Source organism: Squalius cephalus, assembly GCF_949319135.1.
Source record: "Squalius cephalus genome assembly, chromosome: 18".
Classification (NCBI taxonomy): Eukaryota; Metazoa; Chordata; class Actinopteri; order Cypriniformes; family Leuciscidae; genus Squalius; species Squalius cephalus.
Window position 1 is genome coordinate 24,177,137 of NC_137139.1, and position 26,611 is coordinate 24,203,747.

The 26,611-nt window shown below is 37.1% G+C and overlaps 1 protein-coding gene across 2 annotated transcripts; it reads right to left on the reverse strand.

Annotated features, from left to right (window-relative positions):
* Positions 1-1,240: 1,240 nt before the first annotated feature.
* On the reverse strand, positions 1,241-26,070 carry ube4b (ubiquitination factor E4B, UFD2 homolog). 2 transcript variants are annotated; one of them, XM_079849705.1, is made up of 29 exons: positions 25,773-26,065; positions 23,830-24,049; positions 19,719-19,854; positions 19,241-19,328; positions 18,455-18,599; positions 18,142-18,367; positions 17,592-17,981; positions 16,599-16,703; positions 14,870-15,011; positions 13,639-13,739; positions 13,021-13,135; positions 11,976-12,059; positions 11,735-11,791; positions 11,534-11,650; positions 11,323-11,421; positions 9,283-9,396; positions 8,985-9,183; positions 8,751-8,889; positions 7,370-7,469; positions 5,796-5,923; positions 5,608-5,706; positions 5,268-5,503; positions 5,063-5,189; positions 4,636-4,780; positions 4,256-4,390; positions 2,808-2,999; positions 2,544-2,718; positions 1,645-1,791; positions 1,241-1,503 (listed from the first exon to the last, which is right to left on the reverse strand). In XM_079849705.1, exons 1-29 carry the CDS (start codon positions 25,794-25,796, stop codon positions 1,442-1,444), a joined length of 4,047 nt encoding a protein of 1,348 aa, XP_079705831.1. In that variant the 5' UTR covers positions 25,797-26,065; the 3' UTR covers positions 1,241-1,441. The 2 variants fall into 2 exon arrangements, with proteins under 2 accessions (XP_079705831.1, XP_079705832.1); XM_079849706.1 differs by lacking the exons at positions 16,599-16,703; positions 17,592-17,981 and having other exon boundaries at positions 25,773-26,070.
* Between the last annotated feature and the right edge of the window lie 541 nt (positions 26,071-26,611).

A 26,611-nucleotide genomic window follows, 5' to 3' on the forward strand; every position in this document is an offset into this window, starting at 1 on the left:
AATCAAAATTGAAGCTGCTTCCTCATATACCACACTTACAATGTTTTCTCCCACTGATTGACAATCATGTATTTTTTTTTATTTTATAATGTGGCCAGACTAAATTGTGCCCAGGGTTATTCCTGTTAACTAAAACTAAAACCATAAACACATTCTTCTACTTGAAATAAATATGAACTGAAATAAAATTTAAAAACTTATAAACTTTCTTTATTTCAAGCAACCAAATTTTAGTTTTTAAGCATTTCTCATTTAGTTAAATTTGATGCACTAAAATAACTAAAACTAAGCTAAAAATAAAAAAAAAGTACTAGCACTTTAATACTGAAGATTGCAGGGAGAACAAAAACTATAACAGTATCTCAATTATACTAAATCAACAGCCAGTGTCATCCATGAAACAATTGAATATTGAATAACTTAATTTCAAATGTTTTGTAAAAAAAGAAGAAAAAAGTGGATGATGAATTTAAGAGGACAAGTAAAAAAGAAAAGTGCAATGGCTATCATTGTGTGTGCATTACCATTTATTACAGTTCAAAAGAATTTTGTAACAAAGGAAGCAAATTCCTGTACAGATAAACCCTTTTAAGTCACTGGAAAAACTCTTTAATTTATGCTGAAATCCAACAACTGGGGTTAACATTAATAACAAGAGATGACCCTTTATGATCCAAAACAAATGTTGTTGAACAGAACAAAACAAAAAAACATGATATACTGGCATTTTTATGATGATCATGCTACAACACAGCTTCACATTCTCTTATTTGATCCAGGGTTTCAGCTCTGCTTCAGCTTTTATTCAAATTGTTGTACACATGAGATTTGTGTGCAAACCAACAAAATTCAAATACAGAGTCAGTCACCATCTGATGCTTAATCAATTTACACCAACATCTATTGTATTTTCTACAAGACAGTCTAGAGCTTGTTAATTTATTTAAAATATGCTGTACTTCTCCAACCATATCAAATAAACGGCAGGTTAGGGACCGAACTGTAAACTGTATGTCTACAGCCAATGTTTATTGAGTGTAAAAATGGAAATACTGGTGTTACTTGACAACATTCTTCCAAATATCTCATAAACATGAACCCTCAAGCTGTCAGAACCATTAAAATGTCTTATATATCCATAAGAATATATATAAGAATGTCTTTATATATCCGGTTTTGAGTGAGAATGTGTGCCTTTTCAGCTTGGTATGTATGCAGACATACAAATTCGAAATCAAAATGTTTCAAAAGTCTAAACTTTATTATGTTTCAATTTAGAATCATGAGCCTTTCAGACAGTGGCTCCATAAAGCGGATAAAGGGAGGCAAAAACAATTTGGGTATTGTCATCTTTTTTTTTTTTTTCTGTTTCTCTTCAGTTTACTTCCAGCGTGATTAAAAACATTTAAACTGAGGGGCAAGCTTGGCTCACTGAGAAAACTCAAAAGCGACCAGTCTGCTTCTCTCTCATCCAGGCTTGGATACGCTCCTTCAGCTCTGGGACTGTGGAGAGAGGGGGAAAATACAGAGTCAGCATTATAAAGTCTAACAAATAAATAAAAAAAGTCAAGCTAAAGAGTGCATTTGGCAGATGCACTCTGGGCTGAAAGCAGCAATCTTTGAAAAGCGGTGTGTGGTTAATACCTGGTTCCAGCATGCTCTCTGTGAGAGGCTGTCTGTTAAAGGGGTCGGTGGGAGAGTTCAGGAGGTGTCGCAGAATGATGGATCGGTCCATGATGTTGCCAGAGGGAAGTTGCACGGGATCAGTCATAAGAGTGTCCATCAGCGGGTCTGTTCAGGTAGGAGCACACTGTTATTTACTAACTCCAATCGACTAGTAAATCTGTTGCTATTCAAATGTTTGGGGTCAGTAAGATGTTTGTTTTGTTTTTTTTTTAAGAAATTAATCATTTTATTATGCAAGGATTCATTGCAATTGATCAAGAGTGACAGTAAATACATTTATAATGTTTCAATTCAATGAAAAACTTTCTATTCAAAGTAGTATGAAAAAAGTATCCTGGTTTCCACAAAAAAAAGCAGCACAACCATTTTCAACATTGATAATCAAAAGAAAAGGTAACACTTTACTATAAACTACATTAGTTAGCATGAACTAATAATGAATTGCACTTATTCAGCATTTATTAATCTTAGTTAATGTTAATTAGTTATTTTTTATTAACTAACGTTAACAAATACAGTAACAAATATATTGCTCATGGTTATTTCATGTTAGTTAATACATTAACTAATGAACCTTATTGTAAAGTGTTACCAAAGAAACACTTTATTAAATCAGAATGATTTCTGAAGGATCATGGGACAATGAAGACTGGAGTAATGATGCTAAAAAGTTGCATTTCAAAACATTTAAATAGAAAATATAATGTAATTTTTCATAATATTACCGTTTTACTGTATTTTGATCAAATAAATGCAGTCTTGGTGAGCCTAAGATACTTCTTACAACTGACCCCAAACTTTTAAACAGTAGTGAATGATTCAAAGTATGACGTAGCTAAAGACTTGATGACCCTCACCTTTAAACTCATCTGGGGCGTCGCTGTAATCCATCTCAGACTGAGAATTGCGAGCTACTATCTCCTCCACCTTCTCCAACAGAAGTTTGAATTTCTCAATAGCAATGGTGGATTTTATGCCCGCCTTTCTCATTTTGGAAATGACCTCCTCAAAGAGCTCCCTGCTGTATGACCGCTGAAAATGAGCAAAAAGTAAACACATTTGAGTTAAACACTATTTGTCTTGCAATACAGTTAAAATAATGTTGGTGAGTAAATACAGACCTGGTCATCTGCAATGGCTTTAGCAAATCGAGCACAGTCCAGCTGCAGGTAGATATCAGTGAGCTGATCCAGGAGCTTCTTTGGCTCAAAACCGTATTTCTCTGGGTTTTCCACTTTTAGGTCTCGACATTTAGGTCCACATAGCTGCTGCAGGTTATAATTCAACATGGCAGCCAGACGAGGACCCAGTTCCTGTTCAATACAATATAATACACATCAGTCATCCCAACGAGAAATGTTATCATTTTTGTGCATTGTAAACAGAACCTATGATGCAGTATTTATTTATTAGAGTCATTAGAAGTGCCCTTTCTCAAATCTCCTGAATAAACTCAATGTTCTGACCCTGGCAGCAGCTCCATTTTCCCTGAAGACTATAAATACCTGCAGAGAGCAGAGCGCAGGAGATTCATTTACAGGCAAGCAGCAGATTACAATCCTCACGCTTTTTCCTAACAAGCAAACCTAAATAGATTTTGTTATGCTCTACTTTACCACTTTTTAGGAGCTTCCTAATGCAAATCTGTTGTCTGCTAAAATTTCCTCAAGACATGTTTCTTCAACTGTCCTGCTTAGATGCGTTTATTAAACTGCTTCTACTCATTTAATAAGCTCTTTAGCTGTTCGTTTACTTCCGTTTAGTTTGGGGTAAGAATTTTTTTTTTCCCCTGAAAGAAATTAATACTTTTATTCAGCAAATACACATTAAATTGATCAAAAGGTGAAATTAAAGACATTTAAAATGTTACAAAGATTTCAATTTTAAATAATTACTGTTCTTTTAAACTAAAAATGTATCAAAGTTTCCATAAAAATATAAAGCAGCACAACCGTTTTGGTCACCGTGATTTTGCCATGACAGACATGTTTCTGGGTCAATTTTGTAGATCCTGCAACAACATTCCTGTCCGAAAATTAAGTCCAACCCATAAGTTATCACTATATTCAGAGGGAAATGATGGGTAAATAATACTGATGTAGAAGCACCTAACCCTGGTTGTAAGCCTAAACGACATAAACTGTAAAATTGTCCCTCCAATCTGATTGGTTGATTGGAATGTTGTTCCAGGATCAACAAAGATGTTGATGTACTTGGTGAAATCCCGTTCACCCAAATTGTTTTCCACATTGATAATAATAAGAAATCTTTAAGTACAAAATCGGCATATTAGAATGTTTTCTGAAGGATCATGTGATACTGAAGACTGGAGTAATGATGCTGAAAATTCAGCTTTGACATCACAGGAATAAACTGCATTCTAAAATTTAAATGGTAATAATATTATATAAATATATTGATCAAATAATTATACAAATTGATCAAATAAATGCAACCATGAAGAGCATAAAAATCGTACCAACCCCAAACATTTGAATGTTTAGTGTATATGCCATGATAATAATGTCAGAGAGTGTGTTTTTACAGCGCTACATGTTTCTTTACTTACAGGCCTGAGGAAGGGCTTTTGGACCTGTTTGGTGAGGATATGGAACATATCCACAGTCTCTGTGGCTAAAGCCAGGTAGGATCGTGATACTCTCTCATCCTGAGTCAGCTGGGACTGACGGCTCTGCTGCTGCTCCTGAGGATCAGAACATTTCACATACAATTAGACCCGATTGGAACTGGAGAATAAAACATGTTAATGAAAGTAGAAACAATTCAGAACATCCATTCACTTTAAAACCCACTCCTCATCCTTTTATCCTTAAAGCTAATGTTTTTTTGTTTTTTTTCGTGACACAATAGTGCATTATATCCATTACACATAATGCATTCAAAAGGGTGGGTAACTGAATTATAGGTCAAGTTGTGATATGTGCTGACCCTGGGCAGCTGGTCCCATTGCTCTTTATTCTTCATCTCCTCCTGAATCTCATGGATGCGTTTCAAAGACTCCAAACTCTCGTCCAGCAGAAAAGTTGTATCGTTAATTAGCATGTTGATGTAGCGTACAAACTGTTTACCAGAGCTGTAGAATGAAAGAGAGAGGGAAAATTTATAAAATATAAATATTTAACAAAATTAATTGTAATGCAACAAATTTGACAAATAATAATTACATAAATAATTTGATATAGATGGATAGATAGATCTAACTGTACACTATTTTTTATTTTTTTTACAAAATATGAACTCATTTTTAAAATTAAACTTTTTTTTTTCCCCATTATCAAATTTCTTAAATCAGCCTGGATGATATATCAGTTTATTACCATTTCAAATTTCACTCAAAACTAAACATTGAACTCACTTGAACTCCTCCAGGAAGGTGCCTTGGTGGTTAATGTTTTGCCACAGGCTTTTGAATATGGTGCTGATGTGGTAACGGATGGTGAACTTGTCATAGAACTCGCTTGTGGCTCCAGTGTGTTCCACATCTGGGGAGAAACAATCAATTAGCATAAAATCAAAATGCTCAGAATAGACCTGAAGACGAATTTCAGACACCCTTTCACCTGTGTAGAACTTCATGAGGGCGGGCACAAGCTGATTGACAGACAGTGGGTGGCTCTCCATCATCTCAAAGAAACGCTGAGTGCGCGGCTGCACCGCTGGGTTGGTAACGAACAGCACCTCCACCAGTTTGGCAATCAAGTATGGGTTCTTTATGTAATTCTGACTGCAAAGGAAGACCACCAGGAAGGTCACGATGTCTTCAGTGCACGGCTCATAGAGAACCTGTGGAAAGTACCTGAGAAACAAAGGGGGGAAAAGTTAAATTTCACTAAAACAATAAATGTAACTAAATTTGGGATTCTAATACTACACACATTGAAGCACTCTCATAAGACTTACTGCACAATAAAAAGCAAGAACTCAGCCACATCTTCAATGTAAAACTCTGGCAGTGCTGCAAAGTTTTTGGGGATATCTGGGTTCAGAGGCAGGGTTACGCTGTAAGGTTATAGAAGACAACAACGAGAAGATCAGAACACAACATCTCGACTAAAACTTTGATGAAAGAATGTAAACGGTGAACTGACTGTGGGTAGGCAGGCTCCACCATACGCAAGATGAGCTGGATGACCATACTGAAGAACTGAAGACATCTGCGCAGCAGGTTCTCGTCCAGCAGCCCTGCGTCTGCGCAGGCTTTAGAGCGCACCAGTTTCTGTCAACAAAGACAATGAGACGACCGATTCAAACATTTACGCTCCTAGCTATTTACTTACTACTCTAATACATATTTGTAAACAAAGTACATATTTCAAGTCTGTACAAGTTATATTAAGTATTCATAGTTTAACTTGCTTGTTTCCTTTTAGTAACAGTAAATGCACTCTACTGTTCAAAATTGAGGTTTTGAAGATTGTTTTAATGTTTTTGAACACCAAGGCTGCATTTATTTGATCAAAAATGCAGTAAAACAGCAATCTTGTGAAATATGATCACAAATATTTTAAAATGTTATTTATTCCTGTCATGGCAAAGCTGAATTTTCAGCATCATTACTCCAGTCTTCAGTGTCACATGATCCTTCAGAAATCATTCTAATATGCTGATTTGGTGTTTACGAAACATTGCTTATTATTATCAATGTTAAAAAGTACTGCTTAAAATTTTGGTGGAAACAGTGATCATTTTTTTCCAGGATTCTTTGATGAATAGAAAGTTCAAAAGAACGTTTTCATTTACTTGAAAAAGAGACGTTTTGTAACAATAGAAAAGTCTTTACTGTCACTTTTGATCAGTTTAATGTGACCTTGCTGAAGACAGGTATTAATTTCTTTGGGGGGGAAAAACCTTTGAAAGGTAGAGTAAGTAAATGTTTTATTATAACATTATTTATCCTGTTCATAATATGCCACAGGACAGAGATCTTACTAATAAGCAATAATGGAATCGTAAATTATTTTCATCATCAATGTTGATGCCCTTACCTCATTAAAGGAGACATTTTTTTGTAAATTTGGAGTGCTGTCAATACAGAGAACAACGACAAAAATCGGTGTTGCCTACACAATGTTATCCTCTTAACATTATCCTGTCGAGTTCACACGCATAGGTTTAGTTACCTATGATCACGCACGTGAACTCGACAATCGATTACTATGGACTTCGACCGAAAACAGGAAGAAAATACAGGTATGTGCGCTGGCTGAAATAACATCATTTTTATTCATATCTTTCACATCTACTGCAGTCAGATTCACCCGTGATCACTCTGAAGGAATCACTCACATGACCTGGGCACTTGTAATGACACATCAAGGATGTTAAGAGGCTAAAAGCAGGTTTAAAACTTGCCCCATTTAAGTCAACAGGGTGCAAATTTTAAAAAGAGGATAACACGGTGTAGGCAACACCGATTTTTGTCGTTGTTCTCTGTATTGACAGCACTCCAAATTTACCAAAAAAATGAGCTCATTGTTAAAATTGACCGGAGTTCTCCTTTAATACATATCTACAAAAGCTTTCTCAAGAAGGGTTTTCCACTGGAAATCAGAGATTGTACACTTTCTGCACCAATGAATTTATGACCTTTTGCTCCCAAGCGTTTTAAAAAACTATTTTATAAATGTTTTTTTTTTTTGTTAATAAAGACAACAGCACACACCTTCAGTTGTGTTTTACACCTCTTCAGCATCTCCCGATGACGACTAGCCAACGGGGAATCCTTCCACTGGTTCTCACTGTTCTTCAGCTCTTCCACAGTTCTTTAAAACACACACACACATATTCAGCCTTGTGTAAATTACCTTGTCTGACAGCTTAAATAAAAAAAGAAAAACTCCACAGAGTATTATTGGCCATCTAAGTGTTGTACCTGCTGCTGACAGCAGGGGTCACCGTGGTTCTGATCTGCCAGGCATCATGAGGCCAAAACACACTGTGAGATGCCTACTCCAGAGCTTTATATCTAAAATGTGAAGGACTTGAAACACTGCCACTGCTGCAGCACTAGCACAGGAGCTGATATTTTTGACATTGTGGCCATAAGATGACTTTAGATCTGCTCTACAATAGGACTGCAAGAAAACACCTTCTGCAAGAGGCATTGGGACAGGACAGGATTAGCCCGTCTCATCAGAGAGAGATTAAGGGCTTTTTCACAAAGTATGACAACAAAGAGTCACATACATGACAGGCTATCTGACATAAACAATGAGGAATGCAACATGTTCCACTTTGAGAATCACCTTATTCACATCAATCTTTTAGATTAAAACTTAAAGAGGCCATAATATAACAAAGTCTTGGTTTTATTTTATTTTTATCTACTAGAATAGGTTTTAATGCTTCAATGTTAAGCAATGTTCATGCATACACTGTTGCAGCACTTCTCTTCCCATTTTGTCAGTAACTCCGTTTAGTCGCTGTCCTTTTTAAGCCCCTCCTTCCGAAAAGCACAGTGATCTCTGATTGGTCAGCTGAACCAGTGTGTTGGGACTGGTCAACCGCTTCAAGCACGTTTCAGAAATGTTACAATATCCACGAGTTTTGACACACTACTAGCGGAAACTCAACCAGGCCTTACCCCATTTTTTGCATATGCCTTGGGCGTAAATTATTTAAATGAGGAATATTATGACGTGTACGTTCCTGGAAGAAAACTCAAGACTACAGATGAAGTCGTTTCAGGGAGTTCAGAAATAGTGCACACTGCTATAGCGAATAAGTCCCTTTGGAGCAGACTTTGTGCTTTGTAACTTTGCAGACCTTTTTCTTGCTCAAACAGCAACATTACACACTTGAAATTGAAAAAAGCACTAATAAGACCAAAGTGACTCAATATAACAAAACTTGTGGTCTCTTGGCCGCAAAGTTTATGAGGCTGAGGCCCATCCGTCCTTTTATAATTAATAGCTCATAAATACCCATTCCGCAGCCGTGTCACGCACCCTTTTGCACTAGTGCGCACTTCACAGTGGACTATTACCCTAAATGATTTTATTAACAAATAGCTTTGTTTTTAGGACTGAATCTGTGCAAAGCACCTGTTCAGATCCCTGATGGCCCTCAGTCTCCGTATGTAGCGCCGGCAGCACGGGAGGATGGACAGATGATGTGCGTGTAGCGTTAAGAAGAAGCACTCTGTAGGGAACTTGGGCTCTGAAAACTTGGATGGGTCTTCATCTGTGGAGGAATTGGAGGAACGGTAAATGGGTTGTCTGAATTCAAACTGAGCGTCTAAAGCGATTTGTCAGTTCCAGAACAGAGCCCACACTCACGCAGCTCGGTGAGCCAGCTCTTCAGGTCCTCCATCGTGGCATTGAGCCGGGTCTCTTCACGGCCGAGGTTCAGCCGACACTTGGGGTGGAAGATGTAGAGAGAATCCACTGTGTCCAGCTTGATCTTCATACTGAGCTGCTGCAGCACCCACAGGAAGTTCATCATGAAGCCGTCTGTGGACACCAGTTTGTCATCGGTCTAAAGAAAGAAAGGGGGAGAAAATAATCATATAATGTGGTATTAATGTGTTAAAGATGAATGTGTTGTTTTGAAAGAAAGACATTTGAGCAGACATACCTGCATCTGAGCCTTTTTCACATTACGATTCACCAGAGCTGCCATGTAGCTCAAAGCCGCTTCCCTTGTCTCTCCATTCAATAAGATGTTGTGCAGGATTTTAAACAGATCTCCCTGGAAAACCAACATCAGCGCACAGAATTACAAACTATATCTTTTTTCTTCACTAAATATCATTTCAACAGCACATTTGAACATTTCACCTGGACGTCAAATTTAAGAAGTGTACTACATCAGAAGTTTCAAATAAATGATAATAGTGATCTGTGTATTTATGTTCGATGTGCATTAATGTTGAATGTTCAAATGTTTTATGTCAATGTAATATTATTATTTGGAGGGAATAATTACTGAACAATTTAATATTTAATTACAAAATAATTCCATGAATTAGATACATGACTCACCACTCAGTGGGTCTCATTCATGAAACATTCGTAAATATACGAGTACATATGTGAGTGATTTGCGCGTAAAGAGACATTCCCAAAAATTCTTCTCCTGATTCACAAATACTTCGCAAACGTCAGATTTGATAGTGAAATGTGTGTGTGGGTTAATGAATTCCAATCAGTCGTAAATGGGACGCGCGTGCACGCTCATTCTTAATTACCATAAATCCCGCCCATTAAAACCGACTGACAACTATATATGGGCATCATATTATGACACGAAACGAAGGATTTCAACATGTCTTCTCAAAAGCGAATGAAGAAGAGAAATTTCTCAGATGCAGAAATTGAAGTTTTATTATCAGAAGTTCATTCAAAACACCACATTTTATTTTCAAGCGTACATAGTGGCGTACCAGGTCCTAAAAAAAGGATTTTTTAGGTAATAATGCTTTTACCTAAATGCTTTAGGTAAAAATGCTTGGCAGCAGATGCAGTCAATGGAGTTTCATCTGTTAATCGAACAGTCCCAGAAGTGAAAAGAAAATGGTTCGACATAAGCTTGACTGCAACACTTGTAACTTGCGGACTTGTAAAAAAAAAAAGAAAAAAAAAGAATAAACAGCTTGAATATAATAAATAAAAGAAAAAAAAAAGAAAAAAAAAGACTTGCGGACTTGTGTTCCGTTTGCAGATGCTATTACTGGCTCTCGTAATAAAAGTAAAAAGAAAAACCGTATGTAATTGGTTTTTTCAAAATGCTGTGTAAATATGTACCCGATTACGGTGAATTAAAAGGCAGCCTTATTAATGAGCAAAACGTTCGGATGTTAAACGCACTATTTACGCGTGGCTGGGACCAGGTGTAGATTTCTTTCATACCAACTAACATTTGGAAAATACGAACATTTTAATGAATCCGAAAATTTACGCCAGAACCACTTTACACACGATTTACACAAAAATTCGTTCTGCTCGTGTTTCATGAATGAGACCCAGTAAGTGGATTTTTCAAAGATTATTTGATTTAGAATTTTACCTTCATCAACACTTATATAATCAAATTATGTTTGTTTTTCATTCCTGTTCTGTTTTGAACACCGTTAAATTGCTGTGGAAAGAAAGGAACTAAAATACATGTTTATAGTGTTTATAAATGTTTCGTTTTATTTATCGGTATTTTACATTATTTGCTGAAAGAAACAAGTTGCAATTTATACAACAATGCAACTTTTCTGGGGTTTCTTTTCTTTCAACAATCCGATTTTTAACCTGGTGCAAATTATTGTCTGGAGAAAACAGTATGTAATATTGTAATGGATATATTCCAAACGAATTCTAAATATTTCATTATAAATTCTGTGAATCTAATGTCAGCTGGGGAAAGTTTCCTCGGAGCGGGCTTCTTGTTCCAGATATGAGGGTCATGTTACCACATGCTAAATTATAATCTAACAATTACAACTTAACAATAAATGCACATTCTTAATCTCACCTCATCCATATGAAATTATACTTCTTATAATCATATAAGAAAGACCAAAAACTGAAGCTTCCACTTTCACCTCTGCTCTATAAAAAGAATATCCCCCCAATATTATAGCAGCTCATTAAAAATCCATGAGTATGTGATATGATGGTCATTCACCCTGGCAGACTCCAGATAATGCTGCAGTGACTGGCTGACCACACGGGTGTTCTCTACAGTGATGGCAGGGCCAGAGAAGAACTTGTCTCCCACTTTAGTCTAAAGAACAGCAAAACGGACATAAAAATAAACAACTTTCCTCCCATCATTATTCATCAATGCTGCACATTGTATTCTTATTTGTTTTAAATAACTGAGTGAAACGACTTACGTCATCCTCAGCAAACACAGAAAGACTGAAGAACGCTCCGAGGAAGGATAGTCTTTGAATTTCTCTTCCTGTCCCAGGACTGAGAGGGTCAGGACACCACAATGGCAGAGAGGTGATCTAAAAATACACACAGACAGACAATATTAAGAGTGAACTGCATAACCTGACTGACTTGAGTTCATAAGCTCCTACAAAACCTACCAAACTGCATATAGGGTGAGTCTTCCCGAACTTGATTTCACAGAGCTCAGCCAAAGCCTGTAAAACAATATAATATCATAATAACGTCATAGACAAGAAACACAGATTCAGCAGAGCAGTTTGCTGTGTGAAGAGATATCTAACAGTGTTAATATATAAATCAAGGGAGCTTGTTTGGCCCTCATATGCCTGATAATACAGTCTTATTAGGCTTTTAAAAGAACAACAAGTACTCTCTTACCATCAGAGGAAACTTGAAGTTGTCACTGTCAAAAGAACACTCTTTTACAGCTAAAGCAAGCCCTTGAAGAATGGGAACAAAGATCTGAAAGAACAACAACATTGATCATTCAAGACAAAAGTGCCATATCTTTTCTTTGAGCTAAATTGACTTCCTAGCCATTTAAGAAAATCTTTCAACCAGATGAAAACAAGGTGATTTTTAGTCGATGCATGAAGTCAGCTCCCCTCAAGATCAGGTGCCCTTGCAGAGCAACCACAGGTGTGGTTCCTCATTTGACAAGCACAAAGAATTCATTTTAAAAAGTATACACTACTTTTTTCTTTTAATGTTTTTGAAAGAAGTCTCTTATGCTTACCAAGGCTGCATTAATTTGACCAAAAAAACTGTGTATTGTGAAATATTATCACAATTTCAAATAACCGTTTTCTATTTTTATATATTTTAAAATGTGATTTATTCCTGTGATGTCAAAGCTGAATTTTTAGCAGTCTTAAAGCAACACTAAAGAACTTTTCCTCTTCGGTCGCCCTACAGATTGGAATGGGAATTGTCCATTACCGCTGTCGTAAATAATTTAGCCTACCCGCAGCCTACTGTCGCTCGCTGTTTATCCAGCACCGGCTTTGGAATGAATGATGTCCACAGACAAGGTAGAGTATGTTGCATATTTTATGAAAATTGCGACATCAGAAACAAAAACAAACAAAAAAAAAAGACTATTGTAACGCTTGCCGTAAAGCAAGTCAAATTTGTAGTTTCTTATGACTCACTCTCATCTTGTTAATTAAAATAAATGCAAGTTGGTTTGATGTTTTTTAATCTAATGCAGTGTCTAAAGTGTGCACACAGGAATCACTAAACCTAATGTGAATTAATAATTATTTTAATACTTAGCTGTTTTCACTAAAAACAAACAGATGAAACATTTGAAAATATGTTTAATATCACTAAGAGTTTGCCATCAATAATAAAGGCCTCTTAAGCTTCAAAAGTAAAATGATGCAGCATGCGGCCTGTCTCCATAATCTGCTGCAACACCCACCTGTTTGAACACCTCCTCCTCCTGGTGAGTCATGCGCACCAACTCCTGGATGAAGCCGTAAGGAAGGTTCCGGCACAGCATGTAGGGAACCAGCAGGGAGGGCTGTAGAGGGGCCCTATTTGAGAGCAAAGAGATGGGAGGAGACGGCAATCTCATTTCAAATGTATTATGCTTGTGTGAATTAAAACTGACAGACCACATCATGCAACAAACTCATTTTCACACTTGGTTTAAACTGGAACTTAATTCTGCTCTCCTACTCCCCAGGTCTCTTTTCACACTGTATGTTTGCTTCATCAGCATTGAAATAGCAGCAGTTGACATTTACTACAGTAGTTAAACAATGAATTTGGAGGAGAAAGCACAAGAAATGAGTCTCACTTCCAAAGGTTAACACATACAAAATGAAACCGTGCATAGACAGGAAGCTATTAAAAACGTTTTATGAGACAAATTATGTCATTGGTAGAGGTTCACGGTTCAAGTCCATGACACATTTTTTTTTAAAGAGGTGAGCTACAACACACTGAATTCCAAAGGTCAAATCCACACCAACAGCTCTAGTGTGAAAACACCTTTAAGAAACAGAGTGCATTGAAAAAGGCTGCTGTTACTGACCTGGGCTGTGTCAGGGCACCTTGAAGCACAAGTGCAGCATGGGAAATGCACTGGGAACGAATGTTGCTAAGCAGCTGACTGACAGCTGGTTGGCTGCAGATCTGAAACAGAAGAGCATATGAATAACACTGTGTCTACACAGGAAATGACCCATAATGTGTTTGTGATGCAATGACGTGAGTCTGTCGCTGCTGCACATCATCTCAGAATGTTTACTAGTAGAAACTGATAACCTGAGCTTGCCATAAAATTATTCTTATTTTGTTACAAAACTGCAAATATATATGATTAGAAAAAAAAATCTAAATTAGTAGGGGTGAAACAATATATTGTGTCATAATATATCGCAATACAAAAATGCAACAAAATGTATCCTGGATAGTGACAATGTATTTCACGCAAAATGTGAGAAGAAATTCTAGTTTTCAGAGTTTTAATGTCAGTACTACATTAAAAAACAATGTTGAATATAATGTATAATGATGGAATGGGGGAACATTTGTGTAAAACATTTGTGTAAATATTTAAAACATTATTTTAAATATGTCAGGTTGTTATTTCAGCTTCAGAATCATGAATATTTTTATTCTGGTGTCATCATTGTCCTGTACATTGGGTTATCAGCACCAAGTCCAAGCCTATTCATTTACACCCACAATGTAATATCAAATTTAGCATTTTAATCAACAGTTTAATCAACCTTGTCTTGGAGTATCGCAATAATATTGTATCGTGAGTTCTATATAGTGATATGTATCGAATTTCTATGTATTCTATGTATTATGTCTATGTATTTCAGACAGACGGATAGTGAGACGGATAGAAACTGAAACGGGTTGTTTGTGAAGCAAAGTGCTGCAACGCTTTTAGTGTAGACAGTTAAATTGATTAAAATAGGAGCAAATTACTTTTGACACGCATGTCTAGTGTAGACGGGGTGATACAACGACAGAACACAACATGAAAGACTCACGCCAAAGAGGGAATTACCCTAGGCTTGACAAGACATGTTTTGTCTTTCGCTTTCACATTTTCAACACCTCCACCTCTCCTCTGACCTAATGACAAATGTGCTCTGATGAGGCGCTAAATGCTGGCGTATTTCCTTGTAACTCTTGTTATACCAGAAAATAATTCTGATGTCTGATGCCTGTGTTCTGATGCGACACCTGGGAACTGAATTCAGAAATAATGCTGTAAAAATGTGTGCATAACGTTTATCAGCAGCTACCTTTGGGGCCTTCCTCTCTTCCATTCCCACACTGTCAAAACGCTCGATGAGGTAGTTGAGCATCTCCGTCTCTTTACAGGACTCTATGGTAAAGCGGTCACTACCTGAGTCACTAGTCATCCCCCCTCCGGATGCACCCAGGCTAGAGAGAGAAAGAGAACGTTATGAGAAATAAACACTCCCTTCAATAAAAGAGCTGTAGATGAACCTCCTGGGAAAAACCCAAACTGAGTAAATAACCAAAACCACATTGCTTTAGCCACCCAGAGAGATGTCTTTCATAATTAAATGTTTCCCTTTTTCTCTAGCCACTAACCTTTCAAAATGAGTATCTCAGAACAGCTATGACATCAGATATAAATGAAGGTTTATCTCTATTTCAAGCAATGGTTAGAACAAACTTTATCCCACAAAGCAAGCAGTGTTTGGTGATAAGAGCCTGATAAATCATATCTTACCCCGTTTTACCCTACAATAAAATGTTTTACTTTTAAATAAATGATCAATACATTTATTCAGCAATGACACCTTAAATTGATCAAAAGTGATAGTAAAGACGTTCACATTGTGACTAAAGCTTTCAATTTCAAATAAATGCTATTATTTTGAACTTTCTAATTATCAAAGAGTCATGAAAAAATGTATCATTTCCTCAAAAATATTAAGCAGCTAAACTGTTTCCACATTGATAATAATAAGAAATGTTCCTTGAGTAACAAATCAGCATATTAGAATGATTTCTGAAGGATCATGTGACACTGAACACTGGAGTAATGATGCTGAAAATTCAGCTTTGCATCACAGGAATAAATTACATTTTAAAATACAATTTTTTATGTACATTATTTTTGATCCAATAAATGATGCCTCAGTGAGAAGAAGAAAAAAGAAATTGACCCCAAAATGTACAAAAGTCTCAAACCTAGATGTATTTTACATTTACTATAGCTATTTAAAAAAACAAAAAACAAAAAAAAAACTACTTTTCCTGGCTTAAGAGGGAAAAAAGAAAGAAAAAACTGATATTTCAAGGTTTCCCATGAGTTTAGAAATGTACAAATATTATGTGGTCACATGCATTTCAAACTACCTACCAATGTGATTTGAGTAATTGGAACAAAATGTTTTGGACTCAGTTTACACCTATATTTAGCGCTGATCATTTGTCATTGGATCCCTTCAGATGGATGTTAATACCATGTGTAAATGACACTAAAAACGTATGACATGAGATCAACAAAAGCAGGCCTCTGATATCTGTGCTCCCCCCGCAGGTCTTTGGTCATGAGACGGCATGCTTTAGTGAACGCTAGGGTGAGACAACACTCCACAGCAGGCATCTGGCTCTCATTAGTTCTGTTATACAGTCAGCTAGCATAATCTGAATGCCCGACAATCAGTCCTCCAGCACCACCGTTATTCAGCACACACGTCCAGTGTGGAAATTTAAAGGTCTTCTGGCATTCTTTAAAGGTCTTCTCACATTTCTGCTGTGAGCTGAATGGGCCTAAAAAAATCTTGTGCAATGGACACAATTGGAGCTGACAGCAAAGAAAAGCGAGAGAAATGCTGATTTTGTCAACCTGATGACATCAATCATCAAATGTTTCAACTCCACTATTTGGAGTGTCTCTCTTTTTGCCCTTGCAGTGCCAACATTGGGCACAGCGGGCTGTTGTTAGTGGCCAGGCAGCACGCTGAAGCATGCAACACACTTTGGCACTGATACCTGGACCCAAACTGAACCCCTGAAAAATCCTCCTCTTCCTCTGGCTCTTCATCACTGCTGTCCTGAGGCAAATCGGACGGGTGGAAGAAGAGGAGGGAGAAAGGGCTGGTGCGGCCACAGAGTGTGAATGAAAGCAGACAGATAGACTGTATGAAAACACAAAGTCGATGCAACTTCACATCTAATAGGGTGCCATAATAGCGTGGATATTTACATGCTAATTTTCTCTACTTTTACATGTAGATTACCTGTTAAACAAGTTATAAAGTACATTTTATGAAATGCCTGTCTTTTTTTAAATCTTCAAATCTCGATTTTCACATTGCACATTAAAATGTGATGCCTTAATTGCAATTAAAACAATGATTTTTTTTAATTTCGTTTTTTACTGTTTAATTTATTTTGACAAACATTTTAATATCTGCCACTTATCTGTTATTGCGCATAACATGAAAATAATTATCGACTTATTGGTGCTTTGGTTAGCTGGTGTGTGAAAAAGCAGACCGATGCAACTTCTCATCTAACGGTTCCAAAATGTTTCATTTATTGCTTTCAGCCGATATTGGATATTTAATTGTGCATACTCATTTTCTCTATTTTTACACATAGATTACCTGTTATACAAGCTTATAAAGTACATTTTAAAAAAACACCTATAATTTAATAACACTGTTAAAAGTAATTTTTAGCAAATCTTAAAATTAATATTGATTTTTCATATTGTATAAAAAAAAATGTTGTGATGCCTTAACTCACTTATGGCATTTAAAATGATGATTTTACTTTAGTTTTTATTATTAGTTTATTTTAGCAAAATAGTATAACATTTTAATATCTGCCACTTATTGGTTATCGCCCATAAATGAAAATAATTATCAGCTTATTAGTGCTTTGGTTACCTGGTGTGTGAAAAAGTAGACTAATAGGCTAAATCAAAACAAAGACTACAAAGTCAAAGTAACTTCACATCTAACAGGGTGAAAAAGGTACCTAGAGGGCATCCGGGCAGCAAGTGCAGTCCGTCTGGCCACAGTGTTGGGGGAGCCAGGGGGGAAGGGTAAAGGCATGGAGCTTTGGGTGTTATGGTGTCTGGGGGAAGGGCTGGAGGGGATACCTGAAGTTGAAGGGGGCGTAAGTGTTCCAGATGGAGTAGATCTGGGGCTTGGGCTTATGGGGATGGATGAGCTAAGGGAGTAGGGCCTGTATCTCAGGGAGGTGGGCAGAGGGACGGATGGAGAGGGAGACGGAAGGCTGGCAGGAGGGCGAGAGACCGGAGGACTGGGGGGAACTGGGAGGGCGGCTGCAGAAGCCAGTGGGACAGATGGAGCACCCAATCTGGCAGAGCTCAGAGCTAGTGGGTTTGGGCTACAACCGTAAAGACTGAAAACAACAAAGACATGGATGAAAATGAAGGAGGAAACACAGAAAATAGTAGGAAATTTAAAGAGAAATCAAGGATGTGAGACAAAGGGGTGTAGGTGGATATGTAGGGGGGTATATTATTCATTTTAAAAGAGATGTTGCCAGCTATCACACTTGCCTGGAAAGAGAGCTGGCACCAAATGAACCAGCACAGGGCATCATGGGACTGCCGCTCTGGCTGGAGGGTGGGATGAGAGTCAGGTGACGGTCTGGGGATCTGGCAGTGGTAATTGGCTGAGATGTGGCGGTCAAGCTGGCGAATGGGTTACAGTCACGTGAACGGGTGGACATCATGAGAGCTTCCATTAAAATCTGTCCGATCAGGTCTTTGAAGTCAGAGTAAACTAGAAGAAAGCACAAAAATGCAATTCAATTAGGGGAAAAGAAGCAGAACTCTCTGTCTTACACCCTCCGTCAATCTCGGCTCATACCATCCATAGGGTTCTTCTGGAATTCAGCAGCAAGTGAAGGGAGGAAGATGACATCACGGTCCTGGTCCTTCCAGGAAACGCGCAAGATCTTACAGATGAGCTGCAAAGCCTGCTCTTCAGAGACATCAGGATTGGATGAGGAATCCTGCAAGTATTAATTCAGCACAACTTGTTAGTTACAAACACATCAGATCAGTGGTTCTCAACCTTTTTGACTTGAATAGGGGCATTGTCCAACACGATATTTGAATATTTCCTGTATTTCCAGAAACTTGAAGTACTGGTATATTAAATTAACCATGATTCATTTTGTGATTCATGAAGTATCAAGAACTGTATGTTCTTCAATAAAAACAATAGTTATTAAACGGGGGGGGGGGGGGGGGGGGGGGTAATATTTTTACTCATTTAAATACTTTTAAGTCATCGTGCAGCCCCCTTGAAAATTTGTCCTCTAGTTGAGGCATGCACTATATGTTGGTATCATATCAGTTGTCATACAATATTACAGAATTTTAAATTAAATGGTAACAGCCAATATTGGATATTCAATTATATTTTACTCACAATTTGCTGTCAACTATCATTGAATTGAAGTACATTTTAAAAAACACCAATGTTAAAGTAACTTTTAGCAAATCTCAAAATGAGATAAATATCCATAACGAGAAAATATAAATTTGTCCTACTGTACATTAAAATGTTGTGACGAAATAGTTAAACATTTTAATATCTGCCTTTTATCAGTTATTGCCATTACATGATAAGTAATGGCTTGCTGGTTACCTTTTCAGCCAGGTTTCTTTTCTCTCTGCGATCACTGTCTTCCACCTCCATATTCTCAATTCCTGAGTCCACATCTACTTGGGACATGCTGAAGACCACAAAGATTAAATCTAGCTCAAGTAGCAGTTCAAATCCTCAAATGCCAAACAATATAACTTAAGCACTGCATGTTACAAAATGAAAGACACAAAAACTATGCAACTAATGATATCAAAAGGGTTTACTTAATGGGTAAATTTCCAGCTGTATGTATTCATCTTTATATGCACTTGAGGGATTATGTGGCTGAAGTACAAAAGAGAAACAGAGCATTTGCAATCCAACAGTAGAGAGATTCTGCAGTTTGAAAAGGTCTCGGGCATTCAGCGAGTGAGATACAATACTTCATCTCCAGTACAATCTCAGTTTGAGCTCTTACGTCATGCTCCATCTTTGATTAGCAGTTCAGAGAGGACAAAGGTTCAAGACTGTCTCTCACCTCTTCTCGCAGGAGGTTGTGTCAATGTCCATGCTCTGAGAGCGGGACAGAGATTGGGACTGTGTCTCCAGGCTGTTAGATGGAGAGCTGGAGAGAGAGCTGACGCCTTCGCTGCTCTGGCTGCGGTAAGCAACCCCTATAGTAATGGAGAGCACAAAAGGAAGCACTGTGTTTGAGTACAAACCTGCTGATTGTGTCATGGAAAAAAAATTGCTAAGCTGCAATCAAGCTCAAAAACTTTCTAAAACTTTCATGGCTGGAAAACAAACCGCATAGTTGAAGTTCAACCAAGAAGCATTATCTTGAACAGTTAAATTTCATACAATGAAAATGGCTCTCCACAAATCACTAGGCCTATATCTTCCATGCTTTTGAAACACTGTTTTGGACCTCTTTTACCAAGAAAACAAGTATAGAGTCAGAGAACAAAGAGAAGAACTATATTTGCAATTCTTGAAGCATATACCAGTGCAGCACAGTGTATCAATGTACATTTTAAAACAATGGACCAATTAAATGAATCTGGGGGTGTGGTTAGGCTCTCAAGAGAATTATGTGAGTAAACATGAGATCAGATTTGCAATTTTTTGGTGAATTTTCACTGGCAAAACCCAGTCATTTCACAGGGATTTCAAAAAGATCTCCTCACAAAGACTTTGCATCAGGTTCAAGTTGGTCAAGCGAATTTGCCGCGTTAACCAACAGAAAGCTGCTTGGTTTGAAAGTGACTTCTGTGTGAGCTTTGCTTCCTACATTGCTAAACTGACAATTTTCAACAAAATTATAAATGTGCCTTCTGTTCAATCAAGCTTTAAGGCAAGAACTCTACCTTGTGTAAATGGACTAACACCACTTTGTGATGTCTCTGTGGTTTTAATGAGAGTAAAAATACATAAAGAGATGCAGGAAGGCACAATCAGTCATATTTGAATATGTGAATAAATGTTTAAAAAAAAAAAAGAAATAAAAAAGAACCAGTTACAATTAAAGGGATACTTCACCGATTAGCATTAGCATTAAGTATTTTCGAATGACCGAGCTTCCCTCCCTCATGTCCCCCTGAGACGAGAGATTTCTGTATTGTGTGTCTGGAAAAAACCTCAGATGATGCAAAAATCGTCATTTTGCGTCATCGGAGGGTTTTTGGCCAGAGGCTAGAGACTACAGCCAGTAGTAGGAGCTCGTTCCGCATGTTTTCAACTTGCCCATAGGGGGTGGGATCTCACGATAAAACGGCGTCTTTTCAGTTTCGAGTCAACTAGTCGCCTAGTTGTATCATTTCTTCTGATACTGCCCTCTGTAACCAGTAGGCGTGGCTTTAGATTGGCCTCCTAGGGCAGCAAAGCAAGTGCATTCTGGGAGTTGTTGTCTTTCATCCACATGAGCCAAAAATACATTTTCTGGCTTTTCTCAGTCTAGAAGGCACCAACTTCTAAAATAATGTCACATTTCTACTACATAAATGACCCAATTTACATGCACATTCATCTTTCCAGTGGTGAAATATCCCTTTAAAAATGCTATTATTACAATGGAATCATTAATGTTGGTTACATTTTGAATGCTGGACAGAAATAAAATATTTACAAAACACCAAATAATTAAAGGCAGAAAAAATTACCAAAAACAGTCTGTACATCAACCAATTTGGTATGAATTAACTGCAGTCATTTAATATTTGGGGTTAGAGGTAAACGACAAACCTAACCAGAATGTTTAAAGTATATTAATGGAGCAGAAGATGCAATGGACCTGGTTTCTGTCTTATGATTGATTACATCTCTATGCTGTACATTCCAAAAAGAAGCTACAACAGAGAGCCGGCTTGTGCTAGAACAGCTTTTCATGCAACTCTGAATAACGTGTGGTAGTGGACACAAGACAGCTGTTTCCAATGACAACACACACCAGCACAAAACACATTCACTTTCCTATTTCTGTCAAGCGAGGCTCCATGTTAATTAAACATGAAAACATAAAGGCTTTAGCTGAAATACATTTTAACTGAACAGTAGATCAATGAACAGTGAAAAAACACAATCACGTTTTGATCTGTGCTGTGATACAAACAAAAATGGTAAAATGAGACACAAACTAGCATAATCCAATACCTATACAGCTCAATTTGCATGTGAAGTTGACGTTTTCTGTCTAAATACAGAAATATAACCCAGACTGAATTTACAGAAGTCTGTGCTAACAGCGTAGACACTAAGGGTGCGTTCACACTTGTAGTTTGGTTCTCTTGGTTCTTTTAGTCCGGACCAAAAAAGAAAATGATACATTTAGTCCTGGATTGCTTAGCGTTCACGCTGTCATTTTTAACACCAAACCTAAAGATATTTAAAAAACAGCTTTTATGACAAATATTTTGCAAGGGAACTTGTCGAACATCCAAAACAGTGATGTGTGCTGGGCTAAATGCACTCGCTGTATGTGCATACATATGATGGAACTGACAACTTGTGAAGAGCTTATAAAATATGTAAAGGAGTCAAAACCACATCAGGAATCCCTCCGTCACACACAAATGAAGATCTGATGCGGTTTCCGATGCCTGTACCAAACTGTGATGAGCAACATTCGTGACTATGGCGAGAAAAAACAGGTATGCTTGAGCATTCTGTCCTTTATAGAGTCTCATCTTGTGACATCGTGTCCTGTTTTCGGTTCATTTACATGTCTACATGGTTACATGGTCCGTGTTGCTTTCATATTTCAGTATAACCGCACTGGAAGCAGACTGAGACCCATCTTTTCAGCGGTCTCGGTCCTCTTGTTTGGTGCGCACCAGGGTTCACACTTATTCAAATTAACCGCACTAACAGAGAAATCGCACCAGAGTTTGTTTTTATCTAACCAAACCTGCCAGGTGTGAACACACCCTAACAGACCAAAGGTCCTAACCACTGGTAACATGGTACGCTGACACTTAAAAAAATAGATCACGGCACCATGAGAACTAAAAGCCACCACAGCCTTGCCTGATGTGCCCTCAGTTAAACCCTGGCCAAGGCTGTGCCCACCTCCATGACTGTGCAATTTCTCCACAGCAAGACACAGTCGGCAGAAATCACTGACCTTGATATTATCAACAGTGATCAAAAAAATCTTTTAAAAAAGGCCATTGATTAAATCACTAGTGTACGAACAGCTAATGCTATATAACTTGAGCATTAAAGCTTAATCCACACAGGATTACAAATAGGCCACTTAGATCCTCTAAACTATTACATTGGTCATTTTAGTATCAACATTTTACACTAAGACAAGATTACAGTCTCAGTCAAATTTAAGTACAATGAATCTGCACAGGGGCTTCAGATACATCTCATATGTCAGCTCAAAAGCACTGTGTCCATAAAATGTACCATTAATAATATTGAGAAGAATGACATTAGATGCTGCAGAGCTGAAACCTAGTTTTGTGGATAATTCTGTATAAAATTGCATTTACTGATCCATTTATTGTCAGATGCAACACAAAATCGTAATTTATGCCTTGAAGACTCCTCTTAACTGAAAAGCTGTATCTGAAAGTAAACAATCTGCTTTGCCTTTTTTAAATGAAAATAATGGAAATATAGCAAGTCTATAAACTTTTTGGTTCCCTCAAATATACACTACTATTCAAAAGTTTGGTGTCTGTTTTTTAAAGAAGTCTTGTATGCTCACCAAGGTTGCGTTTATTTAAACAAAAATACAGTTTTCTATTTGAATATATTTTCAAATGTAATTTATTAATCTGATTTCAAAGCTGAATTTTCAGCATCATTACTGCAGTCTTCAGTGTCACATGATTCTTAAGAAATTGCTTTAATATGCTGATTTGGGGCTCAAGAAATATTTACTATTAATATTATCAATGTTGAAAACAGTTGTGCTGCTTAATATTTTTCGTGAAAACAATAATACTAGAATAGAAAGTTTAAAAGAACACCATGTATAAAAAATATTCTGTAACATTATAAAAATCTTTACTGTCACTTTTGATCAATATTTAATGCAACCTTGCTGAATAAGTTTTAATTTCTTTAAAAAAGAATTACTATTTTGGATGGATCTTTATCCACAGTCCTCTTCGAATGATAAAGTCACTAATAGCACTTACCAGAGGCCCCCATAGGAGAAGTGGCAGGGGTGACCATTTGGGCATTTAAGCCGAGAGAGTGAGATGGAGCTGGTGGGACAGGCTGCGATGAAGCCCCAGATGGCCCTGGCAAGGGTCCTGGAGGAGTCTCTCTCTGTGGGGATGTCAAGGGGGTGCTCAGGGGGGTGCTGGGCTGTGATGTCGGTCCTCCGGCTAATCGAGCCAGCCGCCTTCTACGGATCTAAACAAGACAGGGTAATTACAACGTAATGTAATTACAGATCAATAATGAGCAAAAGTTTGAAATCTGAGCTCGACTGCTTTTAGTTGGTAAACAACACAAGGGCATATCTTTAAAAGCAAAGAGGGAATTTCGATATCTTACACACATGCTTTTGAGGCAAACAGCAGTATGTTTTTAACGTGCTAATGCATCGCTAGTATTTTCAGCAGTGAAGAATCATCACTACACAGTGGAGTGAGTCATTCGAGCTGGAGAAGGCAAACTGAAGGCCTCGGCAATGGCAAAGACATATACATAACTGAATGAATCAAGATTGAAAAAAGGTAAGACCCAGCCAAAGATGATGCATCTCAGTTCACAGACATACTGCTTTCGCAAATTACATTGAATTGTCTACCATTTTATATTTATGTGAGCTAAAATACAGAATCAATGCAATTATTAATCAATATAGCAACTTATTTTGAAAATGAAAAGTTCCAAGGTAAATGGTTGACATCTATTAATTAAATTCAGTTCACACACATAGGCTTACTGTTTTTGCAAATTACATTGAATTGTATACTATTTCATATTTATGTGAGCTAAAATACAGAATAAATGCAATTATTAATCAATACAGCAACTTATTTTGAAAATGAATGGTAAATGGTTGACATCTATTTTAGTATGATTTTAACAATTATTATTTAAGCTAACTCCAAGCTACTCCCAGCATGACCAGTTCAAAAGTGCCTAAAACCCTTGAAAACCAGTCTGACCTGACTGGGAGACCAGCAAACCAGCTTTCAGGTCATAGCTGGGCAGAGTTTGGTCTTAATTTACAGCAGAACAACAAAACACAATGCACTGACTGAAATGCACACCAGTGTCATACAGTAACAACAACCAGTGCAAAATAGCAATATCCAAACCCTGAAACAAAGAGCTCTATTGGTTAAAATGCACTTAAAGTACCAAATTATCCTAAAATACTAGGTTTTTCTTCAAGTTAAACCAAAGGTTTTATGCCTCAATAGTTCCCCCCATTATAAATATACCGACCTGACGCCTGACAATAGCTTGTTGCGCATGATTTCAGTTTCTAAACCAGATACCATTTAACCAAATGCATACATTTGGGAAAGTTAACCTCTATAATTACATATTTTATCACGACTTTAAATTTAAAAACTTAAATTGATCAAATATCTGGTACAAAATGATTTTATTTCTTCACACGACATTCTTTCAGCCATTTTGGATTCCCAGTGAAGAAAAGCTTCACAAAAGAAATCTTAACTTGTCAACTGGTTACAAGCTCCCCAGCGACTAAAAGCGATAAGGATGATATTTTAATTGTCAAATTAAAAAATAAGAAGACAAAAGCAGATTGTCTAAGCTTGTGTCAGATCTAGTTTATTACATTTATCACCAGCTAGCGAGCTGACTGGAAATAACCTTATTCTCGTTTAATTCCACGTCTATACCGGCACTTAAGTGGCTAGAAATTACGATTTAACATCTAGCCTTATATTTCTGTGCGAAATACGTTTGATCTGGATATACTGAGCTGTTGATTAGCCTGTATCCTGTTAGCTTATCCCATCATTACTGCGATTGAAAAGGTGACAATGACAAGTCAATAAGCCTTTAATAAAACACAAAAACATAACAGTCCTGACATCACATGAGCGGTTTCGACTGGAATTACACTAAACTGTGTGAAAAATAACCTTACCTCTTCAGGACTGAGCTGCTCCATTGCCTTTCTTTTAATTTTCACCTTAATTATGTTGCTAGCCAGTCAGCTAGCTTCCTTATAAACACCAAAAGTGCATAGTCTGAACCATAAAACAAATATCAATAAGCTGTGATTGTCTTATTCAGATCTTTATATTAAAAATTCAAGCGCGCGTGGCTGATTTTTTATGATCGGGAAGCGTTATCTTCGGTTTCTTTTAAGAATGAAACAAACACAAAAGTATTATTCGTCAAAACACCGACGCGGCCATTTTGGATCTGGAATCACGTGACGTGAGCTCGACACATTCCAGGCTGCGGCAGTTCAGGAAACTGATTTCACTGCTAAGGCGACCTCAAGAGACTCGTTTTCTTCAAAACCAACCTCAAGAGACTTGTTTTCTTCAATAGCAAGTCTATTTGGGTTAAATCGGTGAAAACGCATATAGTTATTAAATATCTTAAAATGATTAATCACGACAGCTTCTATTCACATTTGAACAAATAATAACTAAATAAATATAGCCTATTGCATTATTTGGATTTACGAGATGTAGCCTAATTATTATTCTCTACATATATTTATCTGTTTCTTTACAAACTTACAAAGTTTATCATCATTCTGTTTAGTTTGTTGACTGATCATCCCCAATATGAGACGCCATAAAACAGAAAGATTACAAATCTGAATTGTGTACACAAAGTGCCTTTTATAATCAGTTTAAAGTGTTATTAAATAATAATATTTTCCGTTGATTGAATTGATGATGCTTATTATTATTAGTTGTTGTTGATTGCAATTTTTCATGATAGAGACAACCTATAGTGGAAAATAAC